Source organism: Mytilus trossulus, chromosome 6, assembly GCF_036588685.1.
Source record: "Mytilus trossulus isolate FHL-02 chromosome 6, PNRI_Mtr1.1.1.hap1, whole genome shotgun sequence".
NCBI classification, from domain to species: Eukaryota; Metazoa; Mollusca; class Bivalvia; order Mytilida; family Mytilidae; genus Mytilus; species Mytilus trossulus.
Genome location: NC_086378.1, coordinates 56,570,062 through 56,584,623, shown reverse-complemented (window position 1 = coordinate 56,584,623; position 14,562 = coordinate 56,570,062). Strand labels below are relative to the sequence as shown.

Sequence of the window (14,562 nt, the reverse complement as noted above, 5' to 3'; positions counted from 1 at the left end):
CAGTTATGGGAAATATAACTACGAAGGTTTTATCATTGATTAAATACAAATCTCTGGCTAGAAAAAAACAGTTTTGTTAAGAAAAAGATGGAAGGATTGATTGATTGGTGTAATATGCCATCACTTTGCATATGCAGTCTATCCATCTGTCATTGTACACTTTATAAACAAATCTCCTTTAAAAATATTGAGCCAAATGTTACTAAACTTAATATAAATGTTCCTTAAGGAGTTTAGTGCAAAAGTTGCAACCAATTTTACTTTAATCTCTGAATAAACAGGGTTGATAATATTGCTAAAAATATAACAATGGAGTAAAACTGCTGTTTTTGGACAAAATTACCAAAGTGAATCAGTAAGATGCAAAACTGAAATTGCTTAGTTAATAGGCAGTTTAAGGTAATTAACTTTACTAATTGCTCTCCATTTTTGATTAATTATTCCTTAAAAAAAAAGGTCCATATTTAGCAAATTTTATTGTTTGTGATTATTTTAAATTGGTAACTGAAAGTATAGATAGAGAGAAGATTAGATTTAAAACAAGTATGTGTCCATAGTACATGGATGCCCCACTCCCATAATCATTTTCTATGTTCAGCGGACCGTGAAATTGGGATAAAAATATAATTTGGCATTTGAATTAGAAATATCATAACCTAAGGAACATATGTACAAAGTTTCAAGTTGATTGGACTTCAACTAAATCAAAAACTACCTTGACCAAAAACTTCAACCTGAACAAACGAACCAAAAACTTTAACCTGAACGAACAGACAGAAGGACAGACGGATGGAAGGATGAGGGACGCACAGACCAGAAAACGTAATGCCCCTCTCCTATCGTAGGTTGGGCATAAAAAGTACTTTTTAAATAATTATTTTGTTTCAAACATAAAATACTGACATTATCAAGATGCCTGATTTTTTTATTGATGAAATATTTCTTACGTTTCAAGGCTGTGCTGTTCTACAAATGATCTACATTCCCATTGGAACCCAATGTGTTCCTCCTCTTGCCAACTTGTTCCTTCAATCATATGAGGCAGACTTCATACAGGCACATTTTAGAAAGAAAGTAACAAGTACCCTTTACTTCATCTTGTACTGTTAAGATGACGTTCTCCCACTAAATTATTCAAAATTATGTGACTATGTTGAGCAAACTTGAGAAAATGATTACAACAGATACAGTTAATTCTGCCTCATATCTTGACTTATATCTAGAAATTGACAGTGTGAGTTGGTTGAAAACATAACTTAATGACAAAAGAGATATCTTTCCTTCCGAATTGTGAACTTTTCTTGTATTTCTATGTAACAACATTCCAACAGCACCTGTGTACAGAGTATCAGTATCCCAGGTGATACAATTAACAGGCTTGTATTGCCTACCATGCTTTCTTTGATTGAGTGTTGCAAGATTTCTAAGTGGTGAAATTTATTCATTCCTTAGTAAATTTGAAGGACACTTTCACAAGTTCCTTTTACTGTTAAGGAATATTCGTTTCACAAATGAACAACAGATATGTTTCAATGGTCGTAACTACAATCCTGTCCCCTTTCCCCAGAATGTGACATACCAAATTAGACTTTTCATTGGTTTGAACTAGCATGAGCAGCAAGATGGATGCAACATGTGGAGTAGGATCTGCTTACACTTCCAGAGCACCCGAGATTGGGATTTCTATTTCAAACCATTGGTTATCAACTACCTGTTTACTAAAATTATATTGGCTGGTACTGGATTCATTTATTTTTCGTGGGTACCAATTTTCGTGGATTGAGAAAAAATGACATGTTCGTGGATATTTAATTTCGTGGTTTTGCCAAAATATGCATACAAGCCTATAGAAAATGCGGTGTTCGTTGAACATTTAATTTCGTGGTTCACCTGTTCCCACGAATATTGGTATCCAACAAATATTAATGAATCCACAGTAACATAAGTTAGCCATAGCTAATAGTTAACATGTTATAGTATGTTCTCATGTTGTGCTAGAACACCATTGTCCCAGTTTAGGGGAAGGGGCATGTGCTCACAAAAATGTTTGATTCAGTGGTTGTTATTAATTGCTGTCTACATCATTTGTTTTTGATTTACTGATATAGCATAAACCAAGCTGTGGTTTCTCTTTTGAATTGTTTGAGCATTTGATCATGTTGAGGGATTTCCAAGCTTCCTATAGTATATGGTTTCAGTTTTGCTCATTATTGAAGGCCTTATGGTGACCTATGGTTAATTACTTCTGCAGTATCCTTTGTTCACTGGTGGAAAGTTAACTCATTGGCAACTACCCCCAGATTTTTATTTTCAACATTTCTTTATCATGACCCATAAAAAATCCAGTCATTTCTGTTATGCATAATCAGGCAAGCAACCTTCTGCATGATTTCACACAATAACAAATTCTTAGGAAGTCATAACAACTATTACCAATGAAATACTGAGAACAAGAGAACCTAATGATCATTCAAAATAATCAGCCAATCGGTGAAGTATAAATAAGGGTAGGAATGCCCTTTATTGTCATCTTTTTCATCTTTGAAGTTATTTAAACAAATAATTTACCGTGGGGTTACCCCATTTCAACACGCTAAAATTAGTAAAACAAGAATGTGTCCAAAGAACACAGATGCCCCACTTGCATTATCATTTTCCATGTTCAATGGACCGTGAAATTGGGTAAAAAATCTAATTTGGCCTTAAAAGTAAAAAAATATCAACCAATAGGGAACATGTGTAACAAGTTTCAAGTTGATTAGACTTTTAACTTCATCTAAAACTACCTTGACCAAAAACTTTAACCTGAAACTCACTTTTAATTTCTAGGTTCAGTGGACCATGAAAATGGGGTCAAAAGTCTTAATTTTGTTTTAAAATAAGAAAGATCATATCATAAGGAACATATGAACTACGTTTTAAGTTGATTGGACTTCAGCTTCATCAAAAACTACCTTGACCGAAAACTTTAACCTGATGTGGGACAAACAGACAGACAGACAGAAGAACAAACAGACCGAAGGACCAGAAAACATAATGCCCATCTACTATCGTAGGTGGGTGTCGTAGGAGGGACATAAATATGATTATGGTATAAACTCTCAAACACACTATGAAACAATATTGTATATAGTTTATTGACATTATGTATGACGACCACAAAAACATAACCAGCTTGTTATAAAACTGTGTAAACTTCTCCAACAAAAATACATATATTATGCATAAACAAATACATGGATTGAGAATTTCTATCTCAGTTTTATTGTATACCGGTATATCTAACAATTATTCTTCTTTTGACAAAATTATTTATTTTTCTTTCATTTTGCCCATTCATGTCATAAAAATATATGATTTGGATCTTCAAAAAAATAATTTTGCAAATAAAAAAATTATCAATGTTTCATTCAATACACTTATAATCACTATTGAAATATATTTTTTTTCAAACCAAAATATCTTAAAAAAATTGCAAGTGCGTCCATCAAGAGCTTCAAGTCTGAATACAAAATATAATTATATCATATCAATTCTTATAATTTATTTTTAAAAGCAGGTCGTCTATAACCTCTAATATATATCATAATTTTATTAAATTTCTAGCCCAAGAACCCTTTTCACAAAAAATCTAACAATCAAAATCCAAGCGTTACTTTTACTGAAAAATTCAAGACTGTCAAGTATTTTTCTTGTTAAATTTTTGGTGAAAAGAGTTGCATTTACCTTACTATTTTAAAATAATAAAAATTAAAAAAAAGTCCATTATAATTAAACATTCTTATATAATGTATGTTTCCTTGATTTATCTTCTTTAGGAATGCTTAGAGCCATGTGTGTATTAAAAAATGTTTTTTTTAGAAAAATAAATTGATTCACAGCTGACTGATTTATGTATTGCTGCATAACATTGGTTATAGGAGTCACTTTTTTCTAATTGCAACCAATTGAATGGCTGTGTTTTTGCTGACTTTATGTTTTTCAGTGCCAAATTAAGTGTGAACTGATAACCAAAGCCACACTTATATTTAATACTTGATTTTGAGATTTTATAAAGTGTATCCTCTCCTCAGGAATTGGAATGTAAAATGCAAGCTCTTCAGTCCTAAAGCTATCAGTGTTTGACTGAAGGTGGTACCCAACACTTTCACTAAAATTAATTTGGCTCTTTTAATTTTCATTAAATTTTGTCAAAGACACTTTAAACAAATATATAAAAAAAAATTTTGAACCAACCATTTTATCAGAAAATTACACTGGTTATATAGCAATTTGACAAACACCAATTTTGATCATTGAGAAGCTAAATATTCCTTATACAACACAAATTAATTAAAACGTTTAGCTGACTTTACAGAGTTATCTCCCTGTAGTGTTAGGTACCACCTTAACCACTCATTGGGAACTAAGAGTATTGTGTTTTGGTGTGAACAAATATGTGTACTACTTCTACTGTGAACACAAAGTTTACCATACAATAAAATGCATGATTAGAGGTAATGAATGTGTGACTGTGTGTGTGTGGCATGTAAATCAACAAATTAGTTATTGTAAAATTTACCATTAAAATTATGTACTGATATTCACAAAGACATTTCTGATATTCAATATTGGCCTAAGCTACTAGAGTAAAAAAAAATATTTATAATTTTTTTTTTTTTATCCTTTTAAGTTATAATTGTTAGCATGGAGTCATCGACTGTACAAGATCCTAATGAATAGTCAAGGTCGTAAAAAAACCTCCCCCTCATCAGGGGCGGATCCAGCCATTTTAAAAAGGGGGGTGGGGTTCCAACCCAGGACAAAGGGGGGTTCCAACTCTGTCCCCTTACAAATGCATTGATCGGCCAAAAAAAAGGGGATTCCAACCCCCAGAACCCTCCCCCTGGATCCACCACTGCCTCGTCACAAAGACATTTAATCATTGAATTAATGAAACAGTAGTACATGTATTTATTGAGACAATTTTTCCTAAGCCTTAATTCACAAGTAAGTTTTATATCTATATAGCTAACAAGATATGTGTTCAGCTATCCTATAACTAAAAGATGTATTGCTTGATAAATCACAAAAAACATACTAGGTCTTGTGTTCAGCTATCCTATAACTAAAAGATGTATTGCTTGATAAATCACAAAAAACATACTAGGTCTCAAAACTACTCTAAAAGCTATGCTTCCGAAACCGCTACAAACTACATACATACAAAATGGGACTAACATATCTTATTTTATCTAATTTTATTCACCACAGAATTTTTGAATTATTCATAACCAATAAAATGCTCTAAATCAAATTCTACAATTATCATTTTTTCTGCATGGTATATGAAAATAACAATTTATAAATTGCTAAGTTTGAAATGCTTTCATGGATTGAACTCAAACCTAATCATTTGAAACCTGGGAATGCATAAATAGGTAAAAACTTAATGGGCATTATTACCAAAGGGTCCATAAAAGAAGAGTTAAACAGGTTTTTATAAATACATGTCTTAATTTAGAAAATGGGAAAATATGTTCTTGATGTACATGCTAATGGGATAATAATTCTAATGCAATAAAATGTGTGAACCAAACACATGAAGACCTCATAAATTCCCTTTGGAGATTCAGAGGTGGTGTTAAGAATTCTATTTTCTAAATGATTTGGGATAATACCCAATGAGGACATCTACAAGGTTAACGAAAAATTTCCACACACAAAATTAGTCAAATTATTAAAAATATTTTCAATATAACATTCCCCTTTAGTTTATATTTTTTAAGCATTCATTAAAATTTACGACTAAAGTGAATATCTTGAGATCTCTTTCAAATACAAATATCAACTTATTGCACAAAAATAACATAAAGTGACATGTTTAAACAAACAAGGACCAAAACTCCTAAATGGCAAAACTGACAATTTCAAACTTGCCGACCTCAAGTCGGTCATCAGTATCAACATATTAAAATATGAAAAGCATGTTTTTAGTAGTTAACAAGTTATTGCACAGAATAGAGTCAAAGGTGATTTCAAAATCAAACAAGGACCTTAACTTCTGAACCTCAACAGTGAAAATAGTCCAAGTTAGACCTCTTTTTAGTCATCAGTTATAACATTTTGAAGTTTGAAAAGCATAAGTTGAACAATTTTGAATCAACTGAGGGGACAAGGCTATTCCCAAATCAATAATCTGATTAATATCAAATATCTTAAATCAATAACCAGATTTGGATAAAAAAAAACAGTTTAAAAATTAATATTGACCTTGAATGAATCTCACAAAGGTCAATCATAAATCTTTCTAAATTCAGCCAAATATCTTTCATAATATTACATAAATAAATATATACTCCTATACAATAACAATATACATATAAATATTTGCAACATAACACTATTTTTACCCACTGTTTTTCACACATACACAGCACATAGCAGCAAATAAGTTATAAAAATACCAATATTTACAAAGCATAGCAAACCATTTATAAATAGAACTGCTGCCTATATAGTTCATGATTAAATTGTTAACACTAGGTATTATACCAGCTGTTCCCTGCCTTATAAAACATTTGATAAAGAAATATAGAATGCAACCTTTGTTTATTCTTCCTTTAATATTTGAAATTCAACACCTACCAAATGTACAGAAATGTTTTATTAACTTTTAAATCCTTGTACTTTTTTTTTATACAACAAGATCTTCAAATAAGTTCAGCACAATTGCTAAAAAATTAACTTAAACAGAATTAGGATGGTTGTATCTCTCTTTTAGACCAAACATAAAATAGCACATCATTTAATTTATTTAGTGTTCTCTTCTCCTGCAAAAAGAGGATATCTAATCAATTGAAGTTTAGTCTTACTTTAAAACACATCAACTCGTCTATTTAGAAATGGCACTTACTTATAAAACTATTTATTCTTTTATCAAAATAAGGACGGTAACCAGCAAGTTCTTACAAAAAATTTAAGATGAAAATTCTCAATAAAAATAATACAACCTTTGGAAAATAAAGGCATATTTAGGTACCATAAAAATAATAATTTAAGACCAAGACAAATAACTTTAAAGTGATGGTCCTCAAGGAAGAACTTAACAAAAGTGTCATGATAACACTACTTTCATTTCATATGGATATATCTATAAATAACTTCAAAGGAAGATAAACCAGAAAGGAAGAGACGATAGCGATGCATTTACACTGTAATATCTTCAATTTATTCTAATCATTTCATTATTCATTAAAACAGTAAATTTGCATGACAGGGATCCAGTACATCAGGACCGTCTGCCAATAAAATTAAGTGCCTCAGAAAACCCAAATCCTGTATTTTGGTTGATTTCTGAGTCTTGGTACAATAATACACCTAATCGCTATTTATTCCATTCCGGATAAGTTCTAAAATTACACAACTTTTTCATCCAGTTGAAGCTATCTGGGTCCCTGTTTAAACTATTCACCGTGCATGATACTTTTTAATGAGATCTGTTTAAACTACCGCAAATACTTCAAACAAAATGTTTTTTTACTTCAATTTTAATTTCGAAAAAAGTGGATCATACTTTATCAAAGTTTCTTGATCATCACTTTCTAAAGTTTTTCCTCCCTCAGCTCACTGCTGATGACCTCCATTTTCGGCCCGCGTGACCTAAACAGGAAGTTGTATAAATGACTGTTTTTCCAGGAATGGACTAAATAGCGATAAGGTGTATTGGGCTCAAAAACTTTATGACCACAAGGCAACAGCAACAATTGAAGTCTTTTTAATTATTCCACTACTCCAGAGAAAAAAATGTGTTACTAGCAGCAATAGATATCACCAAGATTAACGAAACACATGTGATATAAAAACTATATTTATATGAAGCACATGTCAACATTTAAACAATTACTTTTAACAATAAAAGAATGGAATATATTTTCATCCTTTGACAGGTATTTATCACAAAGGCTGGTAACTTTTACATACCTGCCAACTGTCACTATTTGCAGGGGATTTCCCCCATGGAGGCTCCAAAATTGAATATTGAAAGAGCAATTTTGTCCACAATTTTTAACAAAACAATTAATTTCTCAATGACTTTCGACTTATATTAGTATGAAGAAGCCAAAAAACAACATTAAAATGTATTTGAAGGCCCCTAGAATCTTTTTTAGGACTATGACAGCCATCTTGCACACAAAACCCCAATGGGCATTTTGAAAAGTTGACAGGTATGCTTTTAATTGATATAAACCTGTGATTTGGTAAGATGTCTTCTATCTTATTTTGGGCAGAATCAATTTGCGCCAATTGCCTTTTTGAAAAGGTATTAATTGCGCCACTCTCTTTTATTTTGATGGTATTAATTGCGCCAATAAATAAAATGAAATTGCGCCACATTTACCTGTAAATATTTTTTACTTATATCATACATGTACTATAATTAACTTTTCCACTTCAGATTTAACTATACACTCGATCATCAAATTTAAGAAAACTCACCGAAATATAAATTGTTTAGTAATAGAATATTTTTTCACGAGTCAAGATGTCTGATATACTATTCAAGAAAATAAAGTCTGATAGATGAAAACCGGTCATCATGTTGAAGAACACAAATTCCGTCAGGCAATTGTAAAGAAAACTAAAGATATAAAGGTAGAGATGTACAGTTAAGTCGTGCTAGGCTATTCACAGATGAATCGTGTACAATTATTTTGAATGGAGAATTAGATCATATTCATAAAACAATGCAAAAGAAAAGCAACCGATATGTTGTCAGAGCGACCTTCAAAATTAATAAATTCAGAGCTCTTCCAAATTGAAGAACATTCAGAAAAGAAAGATTTAACTGTTTATAAGATTTGTGCGTCAGTATATATAGAGAAAGAAGAAAACTGCATCCGGCTCAACCTCAAAAATAAATAAAATTGGCGCAATTAAATGATTATTTTATTGGTGCAAATGATACCTATAGTTTTGAAAATAAGGTGGCGCAAAAGAGGTATTGGTGCAATTAAGTTGTGGCGCAAATGAGTTTCTTTTTGGCGCAAAAAGATATCGCCCTTATTTTGAAGTAATTACACTGATACCATGTTTACCTTACTGTTCCTTAATAATGCACTATTCAATTTATTTTTATGACAAAGGGGCATTTATTTAAATTCAAATTAAAATGTTTGTCTTTATCATCAATATTTACTTTTTAATTTAGTATTATTGTTATGTAATTGCACCTAATTTAAAAATTTATCGAGTATAAAACGTGGTTATACTATAAATATTAATTGTTAAAAATTCTTACTAATTTTCAAAACAAATAAAGATTTAACAATAAAAATTTCAGAAAAGAAGAATCTAACATATTGCACACTTTTGAATGTTACATACTAGTCCGTGAAACAGAAGAATCTTCCAACGACCTTTAAAGGTTAAACAACTCTATATTTAACAATACACTATTGCAGTCATTAATGATAATTTAAGCATGGCTATTTATTTATGAAAAGCGTAACAATATGAAGAAACTTAACAGATAAAAAAAAATTTTGGTTTACAATATAAACAACAGCCATTTGATAGGTCAAAGATTACAACAAAGGTCAAAGGTCAACAATAAATACAAAACCTGAGTTAAGTATACATCACAATTAATAACTACACAGCACTATAGAATGTAGGCTATTTCAAACATATTAGTACATTTTCTTTAATTTCAGAATAATGGGTATACTGTGGATTCATTATTATTCTTTGGATACCAATTTGCGTGGAATTCGTGGGTACAGGTTAACCATGAATTCAAATGTTTAACAAATAACATATTTTCAAAAAGCTTTGTATATAGAGATTGGCAAAACCACAAAATACAAAATTAACAAAAATGCAATTTTTCTGCAATCCACGAAAATTATTTCCCACAAAAATAAATGAATCCACAGTAGTATAATTTAAAGTGCTAGTCTTGTGTTCAACATACAATAATACGAACCAGAAAAGGAGAGTACATGATATATGCTTTTATATTAATTTATTTATTCTGATTAATGGTGCAAGCATGATTTCTCAATTATTTTTTATCAATCTAATCATATTTTAAATCAGGTTATGAATGAAATCAATGTCCTAATGTTTTGATAAAATCAGGACTTTATTATCTATATCATTTTTGTAGAGGCAATCTATTTACACTATATATAGCAAGTTCATATGTGAAAAACAAAAAAAATCTGTCTAATATTTTAATATGGATTTCTTCATTTGCAGTATCAAAAAAACAGAAAACAACTACTCTTAAGAACATAAACAGATAAAAAAAACCAACACATATACAAAAGCTAAACAAATCAAAACAAAATGTATTTCCTATTGCACAACTAGTTTTTAGAAGGCCATAAAAATTCTAAATGCTAAAAAATGTTGTTATTTTTTTGTTAAATAATTACTCTTTCATATGGATGAGCATCAGATTTGTAGAATTTAACATGGTTCCCCTTAATTTTTATTTTTTTCTAATTGTGCACTAAATGCTGTATTAGCTAGCTTTAACAAATTGAAATATTTGTAAAAATAGTATGAGTGACTTAATTCAAAGAAAAATTCAGAGGAAAAGAAAATAATATCATACTTAGTAAATTAACTTGCTTTAGAATTTATCCACATTATTTCTCCTTACTAAAATCTAGGAAATATTTTTAACATAGATGAAGAATCATTTAACATTAAGCACAAAATAAGGTGTAACACCACTAATTCAGGCCCGGCCAGAAAGCACATACCAGAAAGTAGTACATATTTAACACATAATAGTTCCTACGCACGAATGTAACTTTCAAAATATGTAGAATATTTAGGTATTTTTGGTAACAAATGAAAGCTGAAGGACCGGTGATCATTGTGGAACACTTTTGGACTTTTAATAACTGCACCAAATTTAAAAAAAAGGGCACATTTTGTCTGTTTGTCAGATCTGAAGTACCTGTTTTGGTACATCCAAAGTTCCAGGGACCAGTTCTTTCTTATATGCTATTAAATGTATGTTGATTTTTTCAGTACAAGACACCATAAAGTGTTGCTTTGACATGCAATGATTGCCACTTTATCTAAACTTAAAACAAAAGAGGTGTGCCTGCATGAAACGGAGGAATTTAACATAGAAAGCAATGGGACCCTGAATTAGTGGTGTACTTCCATAAGGCTCAAACTTGAGCTGCTAGTTATCTCCACCTTGCAGTGAGGTAAAAAACTATAGCTCTATGTTGAAGCCCTCTCTGTGTCTTAACCTGAAGACGGCAATAAATGCACTTTTCATTTGCTTCAGGTTTTGCAGTGTCCAGTCACAATGTGTTACCATTTTGAGTCATGAATAACTATATGATATTTCTTTTTCATCATTATACAAAATAAGAATATTTTATTACTTATTATACATAAAAATAAAATCAACAAAATATACAATATCATTTATATACACTAAAGGGAAATATATGAGGTCTAAGGGTGGAATAACATGATAATAGTTTTTTCAACAACACAACCAATTTATAAATAACATCACTATGGCAACAGAATATTGTTTTGACAACAAACTTACATCAGATAAATAAACAGTTCAGATATGACTGACAAAAATATAAAAAAAAATACTATAAAATAAACACATTTAAAAAGTTTCATGGGCTATAATCATTCAATTTTTAGAACTTGATTAACAGAAGATTCTCTTGTTACTTTATATCAGGAAATTTTAGGTATTTATCTTATTTTTGCTATTTTTTTCTAGTACGAATTTTTCATTTATCAATATACACTATATTGTACTGGTTCATCAAAGATACGGGGGCTTAATTTAAAATGCCAGATGTGTGTTTTGTCTACAAAAGACTCATCAGTGACCCTTATATATAAGGCCTAAAAACAAAAACAAATGAACACAGCGAAGGTAATATAATGCAGAAACCTATAACAAAACATGGTGTGAATAAAGATACCAACAACACTCAGAATACCATGATATTTTAATAAATTATTTCAAAATTTAAACCTACAAAAATATTTTTAAAAGTAGTTGTGGCACTCTGCTGTGTTTTGTAGCACTATGTTCAGTTTTCAGGTACAGATATTGATATAAAAAGTAATTCGGAGATTCCTATTTTTTTTAGCTTATAAACACAACGAATCTAAATTATAAACCCATGAAAATGGAAATACTACTTTCAAAAAGAATGTTCTATTATATAAATCTATGAGAATATGTAAAGCACTATACCTAAATTTAATCTAAAATATACCAAAAAAAAGACGTACTTAAAAGGTCAGAAAGTAATGAATAACTTATGCGGGGAGTAAACATTAAAAAGAAACTTTATTTGCTCTATCTTTTAAGTTTTTTAGAAATGGTGACATTAATAAGTAAAATCACAAAAATACTGAACTAAGAGGAAAATCGATTAAACTGTTTCTATGCAACCAATGAATTCATGAAATGAAAATTAATTGCAAACTCTTTTTTTTTTATCAATAACTCTTTTTTATATAAGACACATTAGGAGCAATTTCAATCAAAAATTTCTATTGCCTTTTTTCAAATCCAACAGAAAAATGTCCAAGCATAGATGCATCCCTTGAAACTTGTACAGTAGCAAATTAAAAGCCTAGAAAACAGTTTGTTTTGGAAAATTGAATTAATGTTTTCAAATACTTGAACAAAACCAATTACAAAACAAAACGAATACAAAACAAAAACTTTGGCTTAATAAAACTATGTGCAAATGACACAAGTATAAAAATTATAAGCAGACTGATTATATTATATTTTTGTACAAGCGGATGGAAGAAAGATAACTCATCAAAGACATTAATACATCACTATCCTTAAGGAATTTAACTTTTGTAAAAATGAACCAGTCTCCTGTTTTATAAAAAATGGCCAACTATAATTTATTGTCATTTTAGTAAACTTCAATGCCAACATTTGAATGTAGCTTAAACATTTTAAATTGTTCAAAAGAACATATGGATCAGACACAAGTTAAGTTTTTCAACTACCAGTAAGTAATGTCATCTCCAAAAATTTGAATTTATAAATTGAGGGCCAGATATAGGACAATAAATCATAGTTGTACCCTTTTTTTGAAACAGGGGGCCAGATTCTTAGCGGTAGAACACAACTAATAACATTAGAGTCAGATTCTGCTGTCACGGTTGTAGTAGGAAGAAAAGATCCACTATCTAGAGGTGATTGCTCTACACAGGTATTAATTCAGCAGAGTGTTTGTCTTTACACAGGTATGAAATAGCCCTTTACAAACCAAATATGTTGTTTTTATACAGGTAGATAATGCCCGTTTAGAAGCAGATCTGTCTTTTTGGAAATTCTAGTTATGTCTGTGTAAAGATGGAACCATACACATTCCAGCATAATAAGTCTGTAAGGCCACAAGTTTACCCCTCAATCAGGGTATGGAATGGATAATCCCACATCTTAGAGGAAATTCCAAAACCTGCAATATGAAAAGTGGGAGTAAAAAACATTTTTAAATATAATATAAAAAAGAAGATGTGGTATGATTGCCAATGAGACAACTATCCACAAAAGACCAAAATGACACAGACATTAACAACTATAGGTCACCGTACGGCCTTCAACAATGAGCAAAGTCATATGAGCATATGAAAACTTTATAAAATTAATCATTGGTGAAAAAGAAATGTTACATACATGTATCATGACTTACTGCAAACATAAATATGTTATTATGATATTCTATTTCTAGAGAATTAATATAATATTATACTTTATTTATAGAATTAATAATTACATGTTTGAATCGGAGTTATGATACAAAGAGAAAAGACCAGTATAAACTGTCTCAAAACATGATGTTTTTTTTCTTGACATAGAAGAAGAAAGAAATGATTTCCCAAAGCCTATTGTTCTATCTTTTTCTTAAACATGCTGTTGGTTTTACTTTTACACTAGTAATTTTGGGGCCCTTTATAGCTTGTTGTTCGGTGTGAGCCAAGGCTCTGTGTCAAAGGCTGTACATTGACCTATAATGGTTTACTTTTAAAAAAAAATGTTATTTGAATGGAGAGCTGTCTCATTGGCCCTCACACCACATTTTGCTATATCTTGTTACTCAAATTAATTAAAATTTTGAAACAATGTGTAGGTACATTCTATATGTATTTATCTTACCTTTTTGCTGGTTTTCAAAATGATGTCTGACATGGTATCTTTTAAGTGATTTAAAATATGTAGTTGATGGCACACCATGATGAAGGTAGTAATGGATCATATCATATGCCAGGTAACCACCAATGGACCCGGCGAACATCATAAGTGCTGCTGACGATGGCATAAACATACAATATAAAGAGTACATAACCATCCCCAGGCCTATGGCTGGAATAGGAGGGAAAACTAGTCTTTTACTATCCATAGGTGTCTGAAAAACAATGGAAAAGATTTTATTTTTGGTACATAATCATTTCTAAACTCTGATAACCAGGCCTATTGCTGGAATAAGAGGGAAAACTAGTCTTTTACTATCCATAGGTGTCTGGAAAAACAATGTTCAAAGA

At 30.5% G+C, this 14,562-nt stretch overlaps 1 protein-coding gene and 1 long non-coding RNA gene across 2 annotated transcripts in view; both read right to left on the bottom strand.

Moving 5' to 3' along the window:
• Nucleotides 1–3,118: 3,118 nt before the first annotated feature.
• Nucleotides 3,119–5,158, bottom strand: LOC134721575 (uncharacterized). The gene is made up of 2 exons (XR_010107882.1): nt 4,387–5,158; nt 3,119–4,125 (listed from the first exon to the last, which is right to left on the bottom strand). It is a non-coding gene; the product is annotated as an uncharacterized LOC134721575 (long non-coding RNA).
• A 7,247-nt stretch (nt 5,159–12,405) lies between these two features.
• The window catches only part of LOC134721574 (fatty acid 2-hydroxylase-like), a 43,560-nt gene continuing 41,403 nt past the window's right edge, over nt 12,406–14,562 (bottom strand). The window contains exons 5-6 of the mRNA XM_063584672.1: nt 14,177–14,426; nt 12,406–13,478 (exon numbers count right to left, since the gene is read on the bottom strand). Of these exons, the coding sequence (XP_063440742.1) occupies nt 13,420–13,478; nt 14,177–14,426 (309 nt within the window). The 3' untranslated portion in view covers nt 12,406–13,419. The remainder of the gene's footprint in view (nt 13,479–14,176; nt 14,427–14,562) is intronic.